This window comes from Camelus dromedarius, chromosome 35 (genome assembly GCF_036321535.1).
Source record: "Camelus dromedarius isolate mCamDro1 chromosome 35, mCamDro1.pat, whole genome shotgun sequence".
NCBI classification, from domain to species: Eukaryota; Metazoa; Chordata; class Mammalia; order Artiodactyla; family Camelidae; genus Camelus; species Camelus dromedarius.
Window position 1 is genome coordinate 13,235,307 of NC_087470.1, and position 25,327 is coordinate 13,260,633.

General features: G+C 50.5%; 1 protein-coding gene across 1 annotated transcript in view; it reads left to right on the forward strand.

The window, feature by feature from the left end:
• The window catches only part of VOPP1 (VOPP1 WW domain binding protein), a 93,951-nt gene extending 77,634 nt beyond the window's left edge, over nt 1–16,317 (forward strand). Inside the window, exon 5 of the mRNA XM_031445015.2 lies at nt 13,947–16,317. Coding sequence (XP_031300875.1) covers nt 13,947–14,137 — 191 coding nt within the window. The 3' untranslated portion in view covers nt 14,138–16,317. The remainder of the gene's footprint in view (nt 1–13,946) is intronic.
• Nucleotides 16,318–25,327: the final 9,010 nt, after the last annotated feature.

Here is a 25,327-nt window from a genome sequence, read left to right on the forward strand (position 1 = left end):
TGGGGAAAAAAGAGCACATAGGTCATGTTCCCCTGCTTAAGGGTCTCCACCAGCTCACTTTGCTCCCAGCAAGTCTAGACTCCTCGGCCAAGGACCCAGGCCCCCGCCACCTCATCCCCCATCCTCACCCTCCCAGTGCCCCGGGGGGGCAGCCTGCCCCCAAGTCCCCCACCTCGCTGGGGCCCCAGCCCCCACCCTCCCTTTGTCCCAGGTTACTTCCCTTCCTCCTCTTTCTCTCCTGGGTGCTCAGGTGATTTAACCGCACTTATTGTGGTGATTTTTTTTTTTATTGACATTAACATTGGTTTACAACATATCAGTTTCACGTGTACAACTTTGTATTTCTGCTACTGTGCACCCTAGAGTGTCCTTACCACCAAAAGTTTACTTTGCATCCATCACCATACGGTTGATCGCCTTTACACATTTTGTCTGTCCCCCCTTCACCAAACCCCCCCACCCCCTTAACCACTACTCTGTTCTCTGTATCCGTGTGTTTGGTTTTATATTCTAAAGAAGAGTGAAATCATGTAACCATATTTGTATTTGTCTCTCTCACTTAACTTCTCTTAGCATAATACCCGCTAAATCCCATCTGTGTTGTCACAAATGCCAAGATTTCGTTCTTTTTAATGGCTGAGTAATATTCCATCTCTCTCTCTCTCTCTCTCTCTCTCTCTCTCTCTCTCTCACACACACACACACACACACACACACACACACACACACACACACCTTCTTTATCCATTCTTCCATTGATGGACACTTAGGTTGCTTCCATATCTTGGTTGTTGAGAATAATGCTGCTGTGAACATTGGGGTGCATGTATCTTTTTGAATTTGTGTTTTCATATTCTCTGGAAAAATACCCAGAAGTGGGATTACTGGGTCGTATGGTAGTTCTGTCTTAATTGTTTGAGGAGCTTCCATACTGGTTTCCACAGTGGCTGCACCAGCTTACGTTCCTACTGTTAGTGGACAAGGGTTCTGTTTTTCTCCATGTCCTCACCAACCCTTGTTATCTCTTACCTTTTTCATGATAACCACTCTCATAGGTATGAGGTGACATCTCATTGTGGCTCTGATTTGCATTTCCCTCATGATTATGTGATGTTGAGCATCTTTTCATGTGCCTGTTGGCCATCTGTATATCCTCTTTGGAAAAATGTCTTTTCAGATCTTCTGCCCACTATTCAGTAAGGTTGCTTGTTTTTTGTTGTTGTTGAGTTGTATGAATTCTTTATATATTTTGGCTACTAACCTCTTATCAAATTTATGGTTTGCAAATATTTCTCCAATTCAGAAGGTTTCCTTATTCTTTTTACTTTAACCATTTTTAAAATTCATTTATGTATTTATTTTACAATATTGTATTTTTTAAATTGAAGTATAGCTGACGTACAATATTATATGTTGCAGGTACACAGTATAATGATTCACAAATTTTTTAAGGTTATACTCCATTTATAGTTATTACAAAATATTGCCTATATTCCTCATGTTGCACAATACATCCTTTTTGCTTATTTTATACCTGAGAGTTGGCACCTCTTAATCCCCCACCCTCATCTGGCCCCTCCCTCGTCCCTCTCCCCACTGGTCACCACTAGTTCCTTCTCTGCATCTGTGAGTCTGTTTCTTTTCTGTTACATTCACTGGTTTGTTGTATATTTTTAGATTCCGCATGTAAGCAATATCTTACAGTATTTGTCTTTCTCTGTCTGACTTACTTCACTTAGCATAAATGCTAAATCCATCCATGCTGTGCCCCAGAAACTAATACATTTTAAATCAGCTATATTTCAATTAAAAAACAAACAAACAACAACGCATTTAAAATATGAGCAGAAGAACTGAACAGACATTTTTCCAAAAGAGGAAAGGCAGATGGCCCACAGGACACCTCTCACCTGTCAGAATGGCCATCACCAAAAAGAACACAAATAGATGTTGGCAAGGATGTGGAGAAAAGGGAACCCCTGTACACTGATGGTGGGAATGTAAATTGGTGCAGCCACTGTGGGAAACAACCCGGAGGGTTCTCAAAAACCCCAAAATAGAACCACCGCATGGCCCAGCAATCCCACTCCTGGGAATCTATGCAAGAAAAAACTAAAACATTAATTCAAAAAGATACATACACCCCACTATTAACAGCAGCACTATTTACAGTTGCCAAGACATGGAAGCAACCTCAGTGCACACACCAACAGATGCAGGGACAAAGAATATGTAGCATGCATACGTAATAGAGCGTAACTCACCCACAAAAAAGAAGGATATTTTGCCATTCGCAGCCCTTCATTCACTTTTTTTTTTTCACTTCAAAAACCAGAATTTTTTAACTGGCATAAACATTTCCATTGCATCAAAAACAACAAAATACCTAGAAATAAACTTAACCAAGGAGGTTCCCTATACTCTGAAAGCTGTAAAACGTTGATGAAGGAAATTGAACATGATACAAAGAAATGGAAAGATATCTTGTGCTTTTGGATTGGAAGAATCAACATTATCAAAATGACCACAGTACCCAAAGCGATACACAGATCCAGTGCAACCCCCGTCGAAACACCCACGACATTTTTCACAGAACTAGAACAAACAATTCCAGATTTTATATGGAACCATAAAACATTGCAAATTGCCAAAGCAATCTTTTGTAGGTCTTTTCTTCTTTTTGTTCTCTTATGGTGTGATGACTAGAGAAGTTCCTTTAATATTTGCTGTAAAGCTGGTTTGGCGGCGCTGAAACCTTTTAACTCTTGTTTATCTGTGAAGCTTTTGATTTCTCCATCAAATCTGAGCGACAGCCTTGTTAGATAGAGTGTTCTTGGTTGTAAGTTTTTCCCTTTCATCGCTTTAAATATATCATGCCACTCCCTTCTGGTCTATAGAGTTTCTGCTGAAAAATCCGCTGATAACCTTGTGGAAATTCCCTTGGATGTTATCTGTTGCTTTTCTCTTGCTGATTTTAATATTTTCTCCTTACCTTTCATTTTTGTCGATTTGATGACCACGTGCCTTGGCGGGTTCCTCTTTGGGTTGATTCTGTGTGCTGCTGTCTGCACTTCCAGGACTTGGGTGACTGTTTCCTTTCCCACGATGGGGAAGTTTTCAGTTACTACCTCCAAAAATTTTCTCAGGTCCTCTCTCTCTCTCGCTTCTCTCTGGGACCCCTATAATGTGAATATGAGTGTCCTTCATGTTGTCCCAGAGCTCTCTTAAACTATCCTCATTCCTTTTCATTCTTTCTTATTTTTTTCTGGTCCGCAGTAGTGATTTCCACGAATCTGTCTTCTAGCTCACTGATCCATTCTTCTGCCTCGTTAGTCTATTCTTGGTTCCTTCTAGTGTGTTATTCATTTCAGTGATTTTATTCAACTCTTGTATTTTCCAACTCTTTGCTAAAAACTTCACTCTGTGCATCTATACTTCTCCTGAGTTCTCTGAACATCTTGGCCATCATTACCTTAAACTCTTTCTCAGATAAGTTGCCTCTCTCCTCATCACTCATTTTTCCTTCTGGGGTTTTATCTTGTGCCTTGACCTGGGAGATAGTCCTTTGCCACCTCATATCGTCTGTCTTTCTATTTGTATTTTTAGGTAGGTTAATTACATTTCTCGACCTTGGAGAGGTGGCCCTCTGTGGGAGACGTCCTGTGTGTCCCAGCAGTGCACTCTTCTCTTGTCCCCCAAGAGCCAGGTCCCAGTGTAGAGTCTGGCTTGTGTTTGTGGACTCCTTCCACAGGCTTTGGGGTCGTTGTTTTCTTATTTCTAGTTTCTGCCACCTGGTGGGTGAGGCTGGACTAGAGGCTTATGCAGGGTTCCTGGCAGGAGGAGCCTGCCCACTGCTGGGAGAGGCTTGTTCCTGGAACTATGGTGGGTACGGCCGTGTCTTGAGGATTCCCGGCATTTAAGCCTACAGGCTGTTGGGTGGGGCTGTGTCTTGGTGCTAATGAGCCAATCGAGGTATCAGCCTCCGGGAAAGCTCGGGTAGCTGAACACTCCCAGAATGTCCACCCCCGGCTTTTATGTCCCCTGGGTGAGCCGCAGCCCTCCCCTGCCTCCCCAGAGATTCTCCAAAACCAGCCGGCAGGCCTGGCCCAGGTTCCTAGAAAATCACTGCTTCTGCCCTTGGACCTGGCACACGTGAGATTCGGTGTACGCTTCCCAAGACAGCGAAGTCCCTGTTTCGCCCAGTCTTGTGGGGCTCCTGGAGTTAAGCCCCACTGGCCTTCAAAACCAGATGTCCGGGGGGTCTCCTCCTCCCAGTGCTGGAACCCCGGGCTGGGGAGCCTGACCTGGGGCTCAGAGCTCTCACTTGCGGGAGGGCCTCTGCGACTTCATTGTTCTTCAGCTTGTGGGCCACCCACCCGGTGGGGCAGGGGACCCAACCCCAACCACAGCGTGATCACGCCCCTCCTCCCGCCCTGCTGTGGCTCCCCCTTTGTGTTTCCAGCTGGAGAAGATCTTTTTGGCTAGGTTCCAGTCTTTTTTATCTTCCATGGTGGTTTAGCTTTCAGTTGTGGTGTTGCTGTAGTCGTGAGGAGAGATGAGCTTGTGGTCCTGCCACTCCGCCATCTTGACCAGAAACCTTGCTTTATTGTTTTGATGATGGTTTCCTTCACTGTGAAAAGCTTTTTGGTGCGATCTTGTCCCATTTGTTTATCTTTGCTTCTGTTTCCTTTGCCTGAGGACACATGTCTGAAAAAGATAATGCTGTGTTCTCTTCTAGAATTTTTATGTTTCCAGGTCTTACATCCAAGCCTTTAATCCATGTTAATTTGTGTGCGTGGTATATGGTAGTGTCTGGTCTGACCCTTCTGCATGTGGCTTTTCAGTTTTTCCCAACTCCATTTGTTGAAGAGACTACGCTTTCTTCATGGTATGTTTTTTTGCTTCTTTCTTGTAAATGAGGCATTCATATATGTGTGAGGTTACTTCTGGACTCTCAGTTCTGTTCCATTGATATGTGTGTCTGTTTTTATGCCAAGACCATGCTGTTTGTATTACAATAGCTTTGTAGTATCGTTTGAAATCAGGGTGTGTTCCCTCCAGCTTAGTTCGTTTTTCTCGCGGATGCTTTGGCTATTTGTGGTTCCATGTAAATTTTAGAATACTCTGTTGTATTTCTGCGAAAAGTGTCATTGGAATTCTGATCGTGATTGCATTGAATCTGTAGATTGCTTTAGGTAATATGGACATTTTAACAACGTTAATCCTTCTATAATCCATGAGTGTGCAATACCTTGCAATTTCTTTGCATCATCCTTAATTTCTTTCTCAATGTCTTACAGTTTTTCCGTGTGCAGGCCTTCACCTCCTTGGTTAAATGTATTCCTAAGTATTTTTTTTGTTGCGTGTATAAATGGGGTTGTTCTCTTGGTTTCTTTTTGCTAGCTCATTGTTTGTGTATAGAAAAAACAGATTTTCCTATATTGATTTTTGCACCCTGCCAGTTTACTGTGCTTATTATTTCTAATAGGTTTTTTTGTTTGTTTGTTTGTTTTGTTTTTTTTCTGCTGGTATCTTTAAGGTTTTCTCTGTATCGTGGTGAGTTTTAACCCCTTATGTATACTTCGGGCCAAGTGCATCGGCAGGACTGTCTGCTTAGGGTGGGGATTTGCCGTGGCCACACTGGGGGCCTCATTGGATGCATACTGACTGCACACCTGCTAAGATGCTGCAGGTGTGTGGCGTGCAGCCTGGGTCCCAGCCCTCACTCACCCCCTTGTGCGCTGCGTGGTTTACACAACCAGATGTGGGAGCGCTGTGTAGTTGCACAGTAACTCTTTAGTCACCAACTGTGATGAGAACGGATGGAAGGGACTGAAGAATACGTAAGAATGGTTAAGTGGGAGTGAGGGCGGGCGGAGCGTGAGATGGAGAAGCCGCCAGCGCGGCTCCGGTGGTCGTCCTTTGCCACCAGCCTTTCGCACACCTGCCCCCCGAGACTCCTGAGCTGCGGGGTCCGAACCGCTGCTCTGGTGCCCGCAGCCACAGCGTAAAACTGCAGGATGCTCGTGAAGGGTGGAGAAATGTAGGGACTATACTGAGTCTCTGGAAACAGTGGAGACGGGAGGTGTTACCGAGTCCAAACCTGTTCTGCTCGCCGCACGACAGGCCAATAAATCGGGAGGCAAGGTGTTGGGGCAAGGAATTGTGACTTTATTTGGAAAGCCAGCAGACCGACAGGATGGCGGACTGATGTCTTAGAGAACCATCTTCCCCAAGTCAGAATTCAGGCTCCTTTTATACTAAAAAGGGGAGGGGGCGTGGTTGGCTGTTGCAAACTTCTGGATGCAGGAATCCTTTGTTCTTGTAGTTGTGCACGTGCGTCAGGCCATGGTTCCCCTGCAAACCTCCAACAAAACAAATGTTATTTTCTATTCTGCAACTTGTTATCTTTATATGAGTGCGAAGGTGTTAATACCCTTAAAGGGCAGAGCCTTGAGAATGGGCTCTCCTGTCTGTTTCAGGCTAAAGGCAACGCTGTTTCACAAAAGGAGCAGAGCCAGCAAGACTGAGCCCAGAAAACAGGGCACAGGGTTAAAGCCAAAGGAACAGATCTCATGGAGTCAGATTTGTCCTTTTCTAGTACAAAGCTGCTGGTCGGAGGTCGGGGCCGAGATCCAGCTCAGCTGGGCCTCTGCAGGGAAGGCCGAGTGGGAGGAGTGGGGAGAAGCGTGGCCTGGGGACCAAGAAGAGGCGCCTGGACCGGGCAGTAGGAGGCCTGAGGTCCGTGGGCTGGGGCGGGCCCTGTCTCTCCTGAGCCTCTGCACCTTATCTGCAAAATGAAATTGTATGAAGAAGAGCGGTTCTCGGTATAGCGAGTCTATACAGAGGTGGCCACCACGTAACTGGAGAAGGTCCGAGGTCCCCGAGTGACGCAGACCCCCAGTCCTCCCTGCCGTGAGCTGGAGGCCCATGGACACGGCCCCCTGGGGAAAGAGGAATGACCTACCCTGTCCCTTCTGGCCCCCCGGGCAGCCGCACTGCGTCCACGCAGGAGGAGGGTCAGAGGAACAGTGCTGAGTGCCCTTTAAGAACTTGCAGAAGCGGGTGGTGAGTGAAGGGGAAGGGGTCCTGAGGGATCAGACTTCCACTTAGAAGATGCGTAAGGTCCTGGGGCTGTCATGTGAGCTTGGTGACTGTCGGTAACTGTATTTGAAAGCTGCCAAGAGAGTAGATCTTAAAAGTTCTCATCACGAGGAAAGAATGCAGAACTGCGAGGTGATGGACGATAACTCACTGGGGTGATTATTTCGCAATATGGTTGTATATTCAATCATTGTGCCATCTACATCTTCTATTTGTCCAGTGTTCTGTGTCAGTTATAGCTCAATAAAAGTGGAAATAAAAAAGAACTCTTAGAAGAGTGGGAAGAATGTAAAACCTCGTTTACAGCACGGCTGCGGGGCTGGAGGAGCGTGGGGCTGGGCTTCAGGGAGATCTGAGCAGGGCCTCGCCGACCTTGTGCCCTGGACGCTGGTGTTGGGGACGGTTCCCGGGACACAAAGGAAAAGATAATAATGTTACGGTCTCTCTTTGTGGGATAGCGTGTGGCTCTCCAGCTGACAGTCTAGATCAAGGCCCTGTAACTGTGGCAGGATAAATGTGAAGCTGTTATTTAGGGAAGCGGCGTGTGCTGTGTGCTCGCACAGGTGCACGGAAGTGCGAGAGGACAGGAGGAGTGACAGCTGTGCTGTTAATGTGACTTTAAATTGTCTTTGAAATTGGCTAACTGTAATGTGGCTAATCCTCATTAAAAAAAAAAAATAAGTGAAACGAAAGTAGGATTGTTCCCATTGGGAGATACACTGTAATTCCTTTCCACCAGTGCATTTCCAGGGAGTTTGTTGACTGACTTTCTGACGGATCCTATACTAACCCTGTCAATCTGCAGTAACAGTAGTGGCCTGGATAAATGATGCCAAGTGCAGGAAAACGGAAATGGTAGGGAGTGTGTTTTGACAGTTTAATTACCCTCCAAATCAGAGCTGAAACACAAACGGGGCTGCTTCAGCCGTGAGGACAAGCTTCTGTCTGCCTGTTCCCGTGGGAGGCGAGGGCCCCAGTGCTCACATGTGTCTTGGCAGAATTTCAGCTGGATAATCTCTACAAGCTGTGACAGCTCAGCCTGAAAGGCCAGGTACCTGATACAGATATGGCTTTCGCTTCCATCCTCCCCCTCCTCCCAAAGAAACAGTAAAAGAAGGGCCTTCTGTGTTGTGGGTAAGCCTTGCCAGAGCAGACACGCGGGGTTGGGACTGCTGGCTCCCTTCCTGGGGCCGACCCGTGTGACCAGTCTTTCGTATCTTTCAAGAAATGATCCATGACTTTTCTGACATGTATATAAGAAAGGAAGTCGTTTTGATACTGATAAAAATAACTTTGCACAGTGAGCTACAACTCTAGTCCTGTGTTGAATAACGTCAAAGTATACAGAACGGGAACTCAGGAGAGGAAAATACATGGAAACTGTAGACATGTCAGTGCATCATTATTAATCTGATCAAAATATAACGTGGCGTATTTAGACGAATTTATCAAATTTTACACTACGAAGAAAAGTTGAATCAGTCTGCAAAAGCAGAAATCCTACGCTGTGGGGTCCAGACCAGGATGCTCTGGGCCCCACTCCTAACCTCACGTCCCTCTAGCACATCTTGGGGAAGTGACTCCATTTCTCTAAGCCTGAAGCACCTGACCCATGACACACTTTCTTGGTGGTAAAGGCTGCTGCCAATATTCCTGAAATGTGTCATTTTAAGAAATCTGTAAAGGAGCAAATGAGTCATCTGCACGCACTTGGAAGTGAAGGACTCCCCCCTGCATTAGTCATTGAGCGAATGAAGGCTAGGAGTGAGGGAGGACCGGGCTCCCCGCCCTCACTCCAGACCTGCTCGCCCATCTCTGCTGTTCCCACCCGCTGCCCCCGCTGTCCTGGTCCCCCTCGTCCCACGCCTGCTGCACTCTGCCCTTCTGATTTTCTGAAAACCTCCAGGCTGCCACGTTGGTGGCTTCAGCACTGTGGTTTCTTCCACCTGAAAGGCCCGTTCTCCGTCTGTACCCACGTCCTCGTGTACCCATGGCTGCTCCCCCATCACCTGCTGCCCGTGTACACACGGCCTCCCCCGTGTACACGTGCTGCTCCTCCATCATTAGCATCAATAATATACGATATATTCTTGTTTCACCTTGCTTGTTGTCTCTCTTAGCTGGAAGTAACTTAAGGACTTGAGATTTTCTGTTTTTGCTACTGCTGTATCCTGAGTGCCCATAACAGCGCTGGATGATTGTCAGAATTCAATGTTTGTTTAATATACAAGTGAATGAAGTATCTGTGAAAAATTAATACAAAACCATATGCAATGCACATGAGCTGATATTTAGGTAAATTCATAGCCGCCTTCTTTGTTAAAAATTTAAAATAAGAGAGAAAATGAACTGACCTCTCCTTAAAAGAGGTTAAGAAATAAATAAAATAAATTCACTGAAAGCAGTGAGAAATACGTAGTAAATAAAAATATAAATTAATTACATAAAACGGAAAAACTGGTTTTCAAGGCTAAAATTAGTGCCTGGTAAAAAGCAATAAAAGTAAATAATATTGCCACTTCCACCCCCTGATAAATCTAATCAATAAAGCAGGGTAAAGATAAAATCATAAATCAAAACATGACATATCCATTAGAGATTTAAAATTACACGAAGTATTCCTGAAATGGACAATCTTGGTCAGACGGGAAAGTCTACATTATCAAAGATGCATTAGAACATTGAACATTTCAGTGGTCCCAAAAGCAAATGAGTTTGAGGACATTTTCAAGGAATTAGCTTTCAGAATGGCTCCAAATTCATATGGTATCACTGAGACTTTTAAGAAACAGTTCATTTCAATGCAGCATAAATTAGTACAAAGTATAGAAAGTTATGGAAATCTACCTCATTTTTTGTAAAGCTACTGCAACTTGGAAACAAACACTAAACTAAAATCATATTGAATCATGTTTAATGAGCATGAATGCAAAAATCCTGGGAAACTGAATTGAATCATATGTCAAAGAAACTGCCATGACCAAGCATTGGTCTTCCTACCACGAGAGGAGCTGTTAACATTGTACATTATGTCAGAAAGCAATTATTGGCAGAGGAATCTGGGAAGACGGTGGCGTGGGAAGTTCAAGGCTTCTCCCCCCTCACCTCGACAAAAATGGCACCGGCAGAATCTGTCTGATGTAACTGTTCTGGAACTTGGAGGCTGTTCAAGACTTGCAACTTCCAGGGTAAGGTCTGGAGGGCAGACTGCACTTAACTTTGGTCAGAGTCAGCTCGTGGCACAGTAACACCCCTCCCTCACCCCAGGCCACAAAGGTTTTTCAGTTTTACGAGGTGAAGGAAGTTATGGGGATGCATCACAGTGATGGGTTGCACAGGGAGGTAAATGCATTTAATTCCACTAAATTGCATACTTAAAAATGGTTAGGGTGTTTATTTTTTAATTTTATGTTATATGTATTTTGCAGTAACAAAAATGTAAAAAAAAAAGGCAACAAATATCTCAGTAAATGCTGAAGAAGCTGTTGATGAAATTTTATATATAACGTTCCTTACCACAACTCTTTCAAAACTAGTAAGGTAGGGGGGAGGGTATAGGTCAAGTGGCAGAGCGCACGCTTAGCATGCACAAAGTCCTGGGTTCAATCCCCAGTGCCTCCTCCAAAATTAAATAAACCTAATTACCTCCCCCTGCCAAAAAATAAATAAAATAAAATATTTAAAAATAGTAGAAAAAAATTTTAAAAACAAACAAAAAAAAAAAACAGTAAGGAAGGTGCTATGAACTAGTAATGTAACTAGCAATGTAGGTCTTTTTCTTGATATAATAAGGCTTACAGTGTATGTTCCTTGAACGTCTTTGAAGGCAAGGACCAAGTCCTCAGTGATATACCTTAGTGATACCTCAATGATAAATCAATAATGAACTATGAGAAAGAGAAGTTAAAAAAAAAACCTCATTTCCGATTGTCTCAAAAAGAATAAAATGCCTAGGAATAAATTTAACCAAGGAAGTGGAAGACATATACGACAAACTGTAAGACACTGATGAAAGAAATCGAAGAAGACACAAATAAGGGGAAAGGTATTCCATGTTAATGTTTTGGGAGAATTAATGTTGTTAAACCGTCTGCACTGCCCAAAGCAGTCTACAGATTCAGTGCAACTCCTGTCAAAATTCCAGTGGCCGTTTTCACAGAACTGGAACCAGTAATTCTAAAAGATTCCAAATTGCCAAAACAATCTTCAGAAAAAGGAACCAAGCTGGAGTTAATGTGGTCCCTGATTTCAAACCATACTGCATATCTATAGTAATCAAAATGTTCACAGCAGCACTATTTACAACAGCCAAGACATGGAAACAGCCTAAATGTCCATCAACAGATAACTGGATAAAGAAGCTGTGGTATATTTATATGATGGAATACTACGCAGCCATGAAAAAGAATGAAAAATTTTCTATTTGTAACAACATGGTTGGACTCAGAGGGTATTATGCTAAGCGAACTAAGCCAGACAGAGAAAGACAAATGCTGTCTGTCATCACTTGTGTGGGGAATCTGAAAAATAAAATGAATGAATATAACAAAGCAGAAATAGACTCACAGATAGAGAACAAACTAATGGTTAGTTGGTGGGGAGAGGGAGGAGGGAGGGTTAAGACAGTGGTTGGGAATTAAGAGACACAACCACTATGTGTAAAATAAATGTGCCACCAGGAGGAAACATAGCCATTATTCTGTAATAACTTTAAATGGACTATAACCTATAGAAATTTTGAATCAGCATTGTACACCTGAAACTAACATCATAAATCAACTATACTTCCATTTTAAAATTTCTAAATTAAATTAGATTTAAAAAATACATATGCCCCCAACCTGCGCCCTTTAGAGCCACCACCTGTCGCCTCTCTGGTTGTCAGCCCTTCCCCCCGAGTGGCTGCTGTCCCGGCAGCTGGGTGTCTGTGCGGGCTTGGCGGGCACAGCCCTGATGTCCTCAAGCCACCGAGGCCCCACGTCGTATCCGGCGTGGCTCTTGTCCTGACCACTCCTCGGCCTCGCGGGCTGCCAGCCCCTCCCCCTCCCTGAACTGGCCCGCTCCCTCTGGGATGTGCCGCGGCTCCTGCCTCAGTGGTCCCCGCTTCCCCCCAGCCTCCTTTCCTTCTCCTCCCCCTCCGTGCTTTGCGTTTCTCCTGCCCTGAGTGTGGTCTCGGCTGCACCCCCCCCGACCACCCCCCGTCCCCACACGCCCTTCCAGGGCCGGGCTGCCGCCCGTCCCCTCTCGTGCTTGCTGGGCCCCCTTAGTAAGACCAGAAGCCGGCTCTTCGCTCTGTGCGCCTCTTCTCACTGGTCCCCTGTCCTTCGGTGACACCTCCAGGATCCCTTCCCCATCCCCCCCATTTCCTCTCTCATATTCCAAGGCTTCCATTGTGTCTCCCCTGGACCCTTCCAGTAGCCTCTTGTGTTAATCTTGAACTTATAATTTATATAAAATAGAACAGGAACCAGAGATACATAAAGTGTCACCTCCGCCCTTGAGAAGCTCCTGGCCGTGGCGGCCACAGGCCCGCAGACACACACGTCCCCGGCAGCCGGCCCGAGGCCCCGGTGGGAGCAGATGCCGTCTGCTGGCCACACGGGCGTGGGGTGAGGCGGGGGCTGCCCGCTCCCCTCCCGGCACCCTGGGTGCTTTTCTGGCCTGAGGTTTCCCTTCCACCCTCTCTCTCCCTCAGCACGTTCATGGATTTCCGAGATGTGACTTGTGTCAGGTCTGAGACGCCTTGCACACCTTGGCAGGCGTCCTTCCAGGAATCTGACCTTTATTCAGTTAAACTGTGGCAGAGGGAGACTTACACACACACACACACACACACACCCCCAGAGGCCCTAAGCAACAGACATGCAGAAACTTCTCTGGTGCGCGAGTGCCCCCGGGAATAAATGAGACCTAATTCAGGTACATCGATCTCACGCATGAACTCGGCCCAGCCCACCTAAGCCCAGAGCCCCCAGTTTCTTTCCTTGATTCTTTCTGTATTGGCCGGTATTCTGTGGTGTTGCGAGCATGATCAGAGTAAGCAGATATAAGAAGCAGGCTGCAGAACAGCCCCTGACATACTTCTGCCGTTAAAATGAGAGTTGGGGCTAGATTTGGGGCAGGGTGACCAGACTGTTTCCTCTCGTCACCGGCTGGGCTCTGTGGACCCCGGTGCCTGCACCCTGGCCTGCGGCAGGGGTCGGTCCGCATCCTGCAGCCTCTCCCCGGGACAAGAGCATCTTCCTTCTGCAGCGTCCAGGGCAGGCAGACAGTCCACGGGAGCGTCAACCCGCCCGCCCCGCTGGCATCGGGCCCCATAGGCTGTCTCCCTGCCTGGGAACTGGGCTCGCCTGGAGGACAGGTAATCCGCCCTGAGCACCTGCTACCCCAGCAGGTGGGGATGGAGATCCTGCCTCAGCAGACTGTTCTCAGAAGGCTCGTGGAGGTTCCGGGGATGATTGCGGCTGAGAGTCAGGAACCCAGGGTCGTCTTAACTGACTGACCTTCCTGTGCCCCGGGTTTCTTGGCTGCAAGTTCTGCGCAGCCCTCTCTGCTGGTGCACCTCCCCAGGTCTCGGCCAAGATGCCCTGGTGTGTCCCTCGGCTGCGGGCTGGCCCCCGCCACCCCTGATCCCGGTGAAGTCCTGTCACCAGGCACCGCCATGGGGGCCCCGGGTCGCCTTTGCCTGAGCCCAGTGCCCGCCGCGGCTCGGTGCCTCGGCCCCTGACACGCGTCAGCCGAGGGCGCGCCCGGGGCGGTGGTCCCCTCGGCCGCCCGCTGGCGGTGACGGGCGGTGGGACTTTGCCGCTGCACTCACGTCTGTCTGCTTGCCTGTCTTTCAGGGGCCCAGCAGCTGGGGCTGCCCTATTACACCGACCCGGGAGGACCAGGCGTGACTCCTGCGGGGAACCCCGTGGCGATGGCGTTCCAGGTCCAGCCCAGCTCGCCCCAGGGAAGCTCTGCCTACCCACCGCCCCCCTCCTACTGCAACACGCCCCCGCCCCCGTATGAGCAGGTGGTGAAGGACAAGTAGGGGGGCCTCCTGGCGCCTGCCTGTGCGCTGGGCCCGGGAGGCAGGGAGGGCTGTCAGCCCCCCGGTCCCCATCCGCGCTCACTCCCAGGAACGGCCTTGTGAGCCACTAAGGGCGAACTCCTCTGCTATCTTCAAAGCACGCCCAGCCTCCCCTCAAGTTTTCCTCGGAGGACCAGCATCCGAATTCACCCCCCGTCTCCTCTGTTGCTCCTGTTCCCGATGTGATCTGTGCTCCGGCTGCGTGGACGGTCCCGAGGGGTGACACCCTGGGGTCGCCTGCCCAGATCCTCAGGAGAGAGACCAGGCCGGAGGCCCGGCGGGACACGTGCGGCTGAGTGATGCCGGGGGCGGGGGCAGGGCGCCCAGCTCGGGGCTTCCTCCCACCCTGGGAGGCCCTGCGCCCGGCAGGCTGCTCGCTGAAGTCAGCCCCCAACCCCGAGTCACCGTCCCAGCCCCTTGTCCCGTCAGCCTTCCTCTTCAAAAAGCTGTTAGAGATGCAGTGGGTGGAGAAGCGGCCTCTCAGCACCTTTCCATCCCCTCTCACTTGCTAAAGCCGAGGGAGGCCGCCCTGTGCACACCCAGCCCCGGGGAGCATCGCGTCTGGCTGTCCCCGCAGGGAGCTGAGCCAGCGGAATCAGGCCCAGCGGGATGTCTGTAGTTAACCTGAAAATCACTAAGGAAAGTTATTTAAATTCATGGGAAATTGCCCCCGGCCTCATACCGGGTCGTTGCATTTTATGAGTTTTTGGTCTGACCTGGGGAGGAAAAAATTGTGCCCCCCCCGCCCCATTGTTAGTGGGTCCTTTGAGGTCAGGCTCCGAGTCTTCCCTGGGTGCCAGCCTGCAGCTCTCCGGTCTGTGATGGTGACCAGATGTCTGTGCCCTGACGTCAGGCAGCTCTGATGGTGGGTCTTGCTGGACACTTTCCAAGCAGGCACATCCGGCTGGGAGCCACACTGGCCCTTGGACAGAGGCGGCGTAGGAGCCTGGGTGTCTGACCTCAGCAGGTGTGCGCTGGGCTCTGAACAGGAGAAGTTTGCTAAGAAAAAGAAAGCGAAACCCCAGGGCTGCGGAGAGGGATCTCTTCAAAAAGAACGGAATAGATCTCACTGGTGGGCTGGTCAAAATGAGAACCAAGATGTGGTTGGAGCCGCCAGCCCCGACCCGGGAGCCCCCTCACCCTGGGATCACAGGTTGCCGGGGGCCATCACTGGGCCGGGGTCCTGCCCCCCTGTGTAGGTAGTAACGCCCGTGGCCGTGGATCTAAACCCAGATTGAGACCTGCCCGGTCAGGTATAGAGGATCAGAGGGCACAGCCAAGACAGGAAGGTCCCTGTGTGGGGGGTGGGGGGGTGGGGGGGGTGCTTTTTGAAATGAACTAACCAGAGCCTGTTGAGAAGTTGTCAGTCACTGAACTTGAGCTGGAGTGGGCGCTGCCTTCGTTCCCACGGCCCCCGGCTTGGTGTCCCTGGTCTATGGGGGACGAGTGAGGAGTCAGGATGGGGCCACCGAGACTTCCCTTTCCTGAGGATGGAGAATCCGGGAGCCTCCCAGGGGCCCCGGAGAGCCTGGACACGGACGCTGCCGCCGGTGTCTCCGACCACCCGCACGTGACCTCTGAGCCCCTGCCCCCACACTCCAGTCCTTGATGGGACGAGGCCACAAAGCACAACACTCGCTGTTTACAGCCAAGGGCGGCCCCGTGGCTCCCTGAGTTCCTCCTCCTGCAGGGCGTCCGTTTTGCATTTTCAACATCACTTTCTCCCTTTTACTGTCTTGATAACGAAGCACACGCAGAGCTGCCCCCTGGATTGGATCTTTGCTGCTGGACAGACGCCCACATGCCCGGGACTAAATTCTGTTGATCTTTTTGATAGCACATGATTTTAAGGGACTGGGTGGTGCCGGTGGCACTCACCACTTTTATATTCATGTTTGTGTGAGAGAAGTTCTGTGTCCCCTTGACCCTGGCTGAGAACGGTGGGCACCTGTGTGTGGAGAGTCCACTCGCGGCAACATCGCCTGCCCACGGGTCCCTCCGCGCTGTGGGGGGACTGTGCCCACGGCTGGGAGCAGATCTGTGCATGTTTCTCCTCTGCAACTTGGCTCATTTCTCTTTTCTGTTCTTTTGATAGGGTCCTGTTTCCTATGTATGCAGAATAAAAATAAATTTGGCCACGTGCTCTGACTGTTTTGCTGGGGGGGGAGGGGAGGGAGGAAGTTTCAGATAAGGATGTGGGGTGGGTGATGCACCCAATCTCAGGAGAACTGGAAATTACATGCTTTCAAAGAATATAGGGAACTTTTGGTTCACCAACACATTTCTTTAAATCTGGCTAGGGGAAAAATTATCCAGGGTCAGAAGGAAGACACAGGCATGAATTACACAAACTCACAGCGAAGACTGACATTGTTTGTCCGGATGTGCCTTCCACAGGGAGGTGATTTAAAATCCAGCTCTGGTCAGAAACGATCTCTCTCATGGATCCTTTGCTGCTACAGTTGGGCTGTTTTAGATGAACCACTAATTGAGATGTTTATAAAGAAGCGTTTTATAATTTGCTGTCTTAAAACGGGACGGGAAATACAGCCAGAGGAGGCCAGGCGGCCCCTGGTGCCAGTTCGCACGCCTGCCCTGGACGCGGCTCCCGGTCCTCGGCCTCCCCCGGTGAAACGGGGCAGGTCGTTTCCAAATCAGAGCTCAAGACTTGAGATGGCAAAGGCGGTGCTCACTTCATCTGTCCCTCCCGAGTTTCACTGAACTCCAAAAAGTCCGTAATAGCTCTCAAGGCAAAAAGAAAAAAGTGCAAGAAGAGGAAGTGTGAGTGATTCCCGAACTAGAACACGGCAGGTGGCGCTGACTGATGGAGCTGGAAATGTGTGGGGGAGGCGGTGGGGAGACCCCAGGCCCCAGCAGGTGAGCGAGCAGCAGTGGCCGTGGGCAGGTGGCTGGGTGGCAGCGTGGCCGGCTGGTGGCTGTTCTGGACGGTGGGGAGGGAGGGCGGGCTCCATCCTGCTCGCATGTCAGCGGGGCGGTGGGCGGTGGGAGTCCGTGCCCCCGAGCCCACATTTTCACAAAGTGGGTGCTCTGCGTGGTGAGGTGCTGGGAGGTGGGCTGTTGGCCGGGCCAGGCGTTTTTTAGTGTATCAGCCAGCTAAGGCCTGCATAGTCTGAGCTGCCACAGCCCCCGGAGCTGGGCCAAGATTGCAGGGAGTTTCCAGAAACTCAGAGTCTGGGCGACACCACGACCCAGCCACCAGCACCAGCCGTCCCTCCCTCCCAAGCTTTCTCCGACACCAAAGGAAGGAGGCTCAGCCCAGCTTCCTTCCGACCAGCCTTTCGCCCCCATCGCCCCAGATTCTCCCAGCTAAAATAATCCTTAATAGTCTGAGCTCCCAGCTTGTAATGTTCTTTGAGTGCCGAGGAGGAGAGCACAAAGCAGGTGTGAGGGCAGCCCCTGCAAATGTCGCTGTCCCTTGTGACACCAGGGTGAGCCCTGGGCTCTGGGTCTGCTGTTCGCTGGCTCTGCGTCATCAGGCATGTTATGGACACTCAACAAGCGTTGGAAACCCTGTTCTCCCTCATCCCACGTTCCCCGGAGCAAGAGAGATTGAAGCCAAGTGGGAGACAGACTCCCGCCCGATGCTTTGTCCATCAGGAGATGCATCTTCCGTGCGTTCACCATCTCAGGCCATGAGCGTGTGAAGACGGAAGCCAAGGGGGTCCCGTGCACCCCAACGTCACCATACTGGCTTGAAATGTTGGCGGGTGCTGCTCAGCAGAGGGCGCTGAGCCAATCAGAGCTCGGATGGAGGACCCTCACCACCATCTGTCTCCCCACCATTTATTTATGAAGGACGAGATCTGAGTGCCCCAGAACCAGCCACGAATGACAAGCAGTATTTTTTTTTTTTTTGTCTCATCATATCACTTGTCTGTCCCCCTGGCCACAGCTGTGTCTTGAGATGCTTCTGCTTCAGAGGGGCTGTGCCTGAAGCCTTCCTAAAAACGGCGTGGTGGGCGCAGGGGTGATTTTCGACACAGCCCCCCTCCCCGCAACACCCAAGAAGAAGCTGGAGGGTTCCAGCTGGGTCCTGGCACATCGCCCCACTACGAGATGAGCACTGGGACTCCAGCCACGAAGGTCCGGCTCTGCTTCTGGGAGGCAGGACTCCTGTTCCTGCGATGATGGGAGGACGAGGAGGGTCCCGCGGCTTCCTTGCAGCAAAAGCAGGAATGTGGGAGCGCTGCTTGGCAGTCCTGAGGTCCTGAAGCCCCGGGGTCATGCCTGCAGCAGACCCAGTCCATTAATCATTGCACAGATGGAACAGGAGACTTGGCACCCAGCGCGCACCTCCGACAGGTGCCTGGCTCAGCCCTTACCATCACAATCCCTTGTGTTTTTGAGGAAGAAAGGAATTTTTCATCTTGCTTTGCAGTTTACAAGGAGAAATGCTTTTAGGTGTACCTTCTAGACCAAGACTATCCATTAAAAACATAATGTGAACGAAGTATATTAAATGAAAATTAGTTACGTTTTTGAAACGGTGAAATTTATTTTAGTAATATTTAACCCAATCTATCAAAATGTTATTTCAACTTGTAGCAATATACAGTGTATCAAGAGATGTTACGTCCTTTTTTCCACAGTCTTCCAAATCCAGCATGGGTTTCACATTCACGGGCAGGGGCGCCACCTGGAGCTGCTGCATCTCAAGGGCGCGGTCAGTCCACGGCCAGCGGCCACTTCACTGGACGGGGTGGGACGAGAGCCTGAGAAAATCCTCGGCCCTTACGTTCTGGCTGGTTGCTCACAAGACCCAGCGAGGTTAGAAGGAAGTTAACTATAAAAAGGTTGAAGGTCAAGTTCAACCTCACCTGTGACACAGTCTGCAACTTTTAGGGAACCAGCAAATTCTCTACATCAAACATCTGGTACCGCAGATTCTAACAAAACTCGTCTTAAGGTGACAAGCCACGTCTGGGGAGGCGGCACAGGGGACAGTGGGAGGGTGACAGCATCCTCTGAGGGCAGAGTCGGGCGGGTGGGAGGGCCCTCTGCTCTCCTCCCCTCTTCTCTGCGCTCCCCTGGGGAGATGCCAAGCCCGGGACCCTCCTTCCAGATGTCCCGGCCTCTCACAGAGATGAGGAGGAGCCGGGAGGGTCTGTGCGTCTGGTCCTCAAGCACCAAAAGGCCCCGGTGCCGGGAAAGTGTGGGTCAGTTCTGGGGAGCCCTGGGGAGGTAGGTGCGTGCCTTACTCGGGTCCACGGGGGTCCCGCAGCGCCGGGATGGCGCTCTGCGCGCGTTGACCTTGGACGCCAGCTCCCTCTTCCCACCTTCTGCTCCCGCTCTCGCTGTCCTCCGCTCCCCGCCACCCTGGGTTGAGGTGAAGGCCCGGCTGCGCGCTCGCGCGGGGGCCGGATGGGCACGGAGGGGACCGCGCGCGCACATCGGTGGCCGTGCCGGACGCCCCGCCTCGGTGGCGCACGCCGGGTCCTGGAGAGACGCGACCCCCGAGTTGCTTCCACGACTGGGGTCACAAAGCTCCTATTTCCCCATCGAGAAAGTGGGGCCACAGAGGTGCCCAGGGGTGTGATGCGGGCTGGACAATGATGCACAGGCCAGCCCCACGCTGAGACCTGGCACCCGGGACGCGGCTTCTGGTCCCAGATCACCGGCTAGATGTGGGGGCCAGGACCCCAGGACCCGAGATGGGGGCCGGAGCCCTGGCCCCAACGCCGGCCCCGACTTACCAGGCCCCGCTACCTTTGCAAAGAGGGTGGGGCGGCCCGAGGGCAACTTCCAGGGGGGACCCTGCGTCCCCCTTCTCGGCAAAGTCCCTGCAGGTGTTCTCAACTCAGAATCAAACCCATGCCTTTATTTTTAATGTGACTGCGAAAGTAATACTCTCATTGCAGAACATGCACAGTGTACAGGATGGAAAGCACAAAGCAAAAGGCAAAAAAAAATCGCCCGCGACCCCAGTGCCCCAGGAGTGCAGGTGGACGTGTTTCTGTCGCTTCCTCGGTCCCTTGCTCTGACGCCACCCACCGCGGGATCTTTCGTAGCCCCGTTTTTCTCTAGCATTTCTCCTGGCATTTAAATATTCTCCGGCCCCTTCCCTGCAACGGTTAAACAGCATCTCGGCATAAGGCTGCTCTGCAGTTGATTTATTCCACCCACTCTGATCGAATGTGGGGATCATTCCATTTTTTCAGTTTGAAACAACAAAGCAGTCCACACACAGCATAACGAGTGTAACTTTTGCATAAGGTGGGTGGGCGGGGTGGGGCCGGGGGCGGGCAGTGGAGGGGGCACCGCAGGGGACCGGTGTCGCCCTGCAACTCCTGCAAAGCCCTTAATGCGCTCCCTCCCTGGCACCTGGAGGCCAGTGGAGGACCCCCCGGGCTGTGGAAGATGGAGACGAGCTCTGGACGACTGCCCGGGGCTCAGAGCGCCTGCAAACCGCAGGATGGTGGCTCCAGTAAAAAAATCAACCTTTACTGTGGTGTCTCACAGTGTGTTGGCATCCCTGTGGGTGATGCAGACCAAATACAATAGTAAGATGGACACACATCTACACTTAGGACACCGAACTGGGGCCCCTGTGAATCTCTGCCTCGTGGCACCTCCCACCATCACCTATTTTGTATTTACAATAGTCAAGACATGGAAACAGCCTAAATGTCCACCGACAGGTGACTGGATAAAGAAGATGTGGTATATGTATACAATGGAATACTACTCAGCCATGAAAAATGATAAAACAATGCCATTTGCAGAAACATGGATATCCCTGGAGAATGTCATTCTAAGTGAAGTAATCCAGAAAGAAAAAGAAAAGTACCATATGAGATCGCTCATATATGGAATCTCAAAATAAAAGGAGAAGATAAATGAATGTAAATATAAAACAGAAACAGACTCACAGACATAGAATACAGACTTGTGGTTGCCGGGGGGAGGGAGGTGGGAAGGGATAAACTGGGAGTTCGAAATTTGCAGATACTGACTGATATATATAAAATAGATAAACAAGTTCATACTGTAGAGCACAGGGAACTATATTCAATATCTTGTAGTAGCTCACGGTGAAAAAGAATATGAAAATGAATATATGTATGTTCATGTAGGACCAAAGCATTGACACAACATTGTAAACTGACCATAACTCAATTTAAAAAATGTATTATAATAAACGTTCTGTAAGCGGTCCCCTCCCCGGAGAGCTGTGGGCACCAGCAGGCTGCTCTTCTCCTGAACGTCCTTCAGTTCATTATTCAGGTGGCAGCGTCACTGTCTGGGCCACCCCTCCCCTGCTCGCTGAGGACACGCACATCCTACTCTTGCAGTGTTTGAACCCGCCCAGACCCAGGCAGCATCCGAGTCCCCTTCGCTTTCCTCAGTGAGCACGCCTCGCTAGTCACGTGCACTGGAGCACAAGGCATCTCGGCCACTTACTTACTCCCTGGGTGACCCTGGGTGGGGTATTTCACACTCTGAGCATCAGCTTCCTCATCTGACCCATGAGGACAGGAACACCTCCACTGTTGCTTGGTTTATCCAACCCTCATCCCTTCCCTATCTCTTCTCCAGAAGCCAGGAGTGCTACACCGCATGTCCATTTCCCCGGTCTCGCTGTGATAGGGGTCCAGGCTTGGCCAATGACAGATACTACAGAAGTTACTCGGGCCTCTGGGAAAGACTTTTGTCATAAACCTGAGTTGCTGGCACTGCCACGTTCGGGTTCACCCAGTTTGGATCATTGATGTGATGTCTGGCGCTGCAGCAGCTACCCTGTGAGCATGATGGAAAAGCCAAGGTGATCGCAGATAGATACCAGCTTTCACAGGGTTGAGCTGCTTAACTGGTGAACCAATTCTAGGTTTCTTATTACCTGAAAAAAATTCATTCCTGTTAAGTAGAGATTTTCTGTAAGTAAGCTTCCTCATTGTGTGGTTGCGAAAATTACGTGAAGCCATTTTTTTAAGAACGAAATACAGTGCTTAACACTGACAACTACTCAATAGAAAGAATTGTGTGGTTATTAGTAGCAGTGTTGGTACCAACCAACCTCAGTTGCCACAGGGTATTTTAACTCTGATACATGAGTGTCTGGGAGTAAGAAGATGCTTGTTGAAGGTCATTGTCTACTTCCAACTAGCATCAGTGACCTTGGGCAAGTCTTGAACCTCTGTGGGCCTCAGTTCCCTCAGCTGTTTATAAAATAACATCAAAGTTCCCTCTCAGCTCTAAAATTCTTTTATTTTTATTTTCCCTAGAAATATTTTCCATCACAGGATGTGGGATCCTGGCGACAGTACCAGAGAAGGATGTGTGTGTGTGGGGGGGGGGGGGGGTGGCGTGTGACATTGCCAGTTACGCGTGCAGTTTACAAGTCCCTCAGGGCCCCCGGGACTCCCAGCATCCTGGACGCTCTTCCCGGAGCGTGTGTCATGCAGTGTGGAGCCACAAACGTCACCGAAGCAGTCATGCCAAAAATGTCCAACGTGAGTGTCACGGCATTGTGAGCAGTGTTATCCAGCCAATTTTTATGATGAAGGGAACGTCTGCACTGCCCAGTATGGCAGCCCCTGGCTACAGGTGGATATTGGGCACTTGAAATGAAGCTGGGAAGATTAGGAACTGCGTTTAAAAATTTAAGTCAATCTCGGGGTGGAGGCCAGAGGTCAAGTGGTAGAGGGCATGCTTAGCATGCACACGGTCATGGGTTCAATCCCCAGTGCCTCCTCTAAAAAAAAAAAAAAAAGTTAATAAACCTAATTACATCCTACCCCCCCAAACAAAAAAGAATTTAAAAATAATAATAAATAAAATTTTTTTAAAGTTAATCTCCATTAAACTAACTTAAATTCAGATACTCATCTGTGGCTCGTGGTCAGAGTTCAAACCTCACCTCCAAGTTACAGGAAGGGGGAGACGGCAGAACACGTCCCCAGTGGGGAAAGAATCAACAAACCCATGGGGTGGTTTTATAACATGACAGTCCTAGAGTCCCCAGAAAGTCAGTGTCATTAAAAACAAAACCAAAAAGCAGGTGAGGCGGGGACTGTCCCAGGTTAGAAGAGATTAACAAAAGCACAGATCAGGAAACTGGACTGGACCCCAGTTGGAAACAACAGCACAGACTTTAAAGCGTCCCTGGGTCCGCGGGGGGGCACCGGGCATGCGCTGGGGGCCCCGTCGTGTTGCAGAATTCTTGTTCGTTTCCTCAGGGGTGACACCGCGCTTGTGATGACAGTGGCATGTTATTACTTCTAGAAGATGCACAGTGAGGTCTGAGTGACTATGCCTGCAACTTTGTAAATGATGCAGCAGGTGTGTGGGTGTGCATGTGCAGAGAGGTGGGGAGAGAGAGGGAAGGTAGAAGCGATCGGGGAAATGGTTTTAGAATAGTCCTGTCATGCATAACACTTCTTCCAAGAAAGCAGAAAGCCTTTTAGGAGAGGCTTCCGGGAAGAGCGTCCGGGATGCTCTCTGCCGGCTGCCCGCTCTTCACCGTGAGACGGGACAGAGCAGCTCAGAGAGGCCGCTACACACAGAGGAGCCAGGACTTGCTGGTTCTGAAAATTCGCGGACCCCCAGACGCGTATGATGCTAAAATGAAGCCGTGGCTTCCGGGCAAAGGCAGAACCCAGGGGCTGTCGGGGGAATATGGTACAAAGGCGATTCAGTTTTGTTAAGAGAAAACTCCAGGGTCGTGCCTTAGACAACCGTCCGGATTTCAAAAGAGCTTTGCTGCTCTGCAGCCCGGAGCTGCAGCCGCCGCGGGGTGAGCGTCTGGGGGGCCCGGGGAGGGGCTGAGTGTGTCTCCTCGGGTGCAGGGGTGTGACTCATGCAGCCAGCCTCCAAGGTGGCCTTCGAGGTCCCCGCCTCCTGCCATCTGTGCCTCGTGCAGACCTTCCCCTCTGAACACAGTGTCGCAGAAACGGTGTCTGGCCGGAGCACGATGACCCTGGGCTCTCCTTGCTCGGGGGGATCCAGCGGCCCTGGCATCTGGCCTCTCAGGCCCACGTGGAGAGTGTGGTCAGTGTGAGCACACAGCCCCCCTCCCAGCCCCACATTCCTGTCCTTCCCAGACCCTCAGGATGTGACCTTAATTGAAAAAAAGGTCTTTGCAGACGACATTAGTTAAAATGTGGCCATCCTGCGTAGCGAGGTGTCCTCAGGGAGACTAGGAGAAGGGGCACAGAAACGCACACGTGTGAAGACGGAGGCAGAGCCTGGGGCGACGTGTCCGCACGGCAGGGTGCTCAGTACGGTGGCAGCCCCCGGAGCTACGAGAGAGGCATGGACCGCATCCTCCCCGGGCCCTCAGACAGCACGGCCCCGCTGACACCTTCCTCCCAGATCTCCAGCCGTGAGAACTGAGAGAATAAATCTTGTTTCAAGCCACCCAGAAGGTGAGACTTTGTATGGTGGCCCCCGGAAATGAACCGAGAGATGCGCTGAGCCCTCCTGCCCGGAACACCGGCTCGCCAGCCAGGGAGGGTGCCCGTCTGGGACACCTTCCTCCAGCTGCACGTGACACCTTCTCTGCAACGTCACGACAGCCCCCAAGCCCCAAATGCCAGCCATGGGGCTCTTCAATTTCTGTCCCACAGAAACAGGATTTTAACTGAATTTTAACAGCTAAGACTAACACGGCAAGGATCTTGGGGGAAGGCCATGCGTAGCCTTGAATGAATGAATACATTTACTTCTTTATCTTATAATTTATTGACTCCGGTCGAGAGCTGTGGTGTGATGGTTTGGAGGCTTGTCCTGAGCCATCAGTTTAAAGATGATCAGACTGAAAAGGTGGTGCGGGGACCGGCGTGGCCTTCAGTGAGCCCCGAGCACCTCACAGCCCGCCTTCCCCAGAGCACCCTCCTCGTCCCCCGTCCCTCCCGCAGCTCAGGGCTCTCCTTTCAGCCCGTCCTGCCCAACACGACTGCAGGTCAGAGCCCTGCTTTTCCAGCGTTCTTCCCAGACCACCGGAGACCCATGGTTCCAGCCTCAATGAGAGGAAATTGCAAAAAACACCGAAGAACAGAGACTAGGATAATGAACTTCTAGGCACCCATCACCAAGTGTCAACAATTCTGACAATTTTGAGCTCACGGCCAGTTTTAATTGCTCAATCTCTCTTCCTTCTGGCCCTTCCCTGAATTACTCTGAAGCAAATCC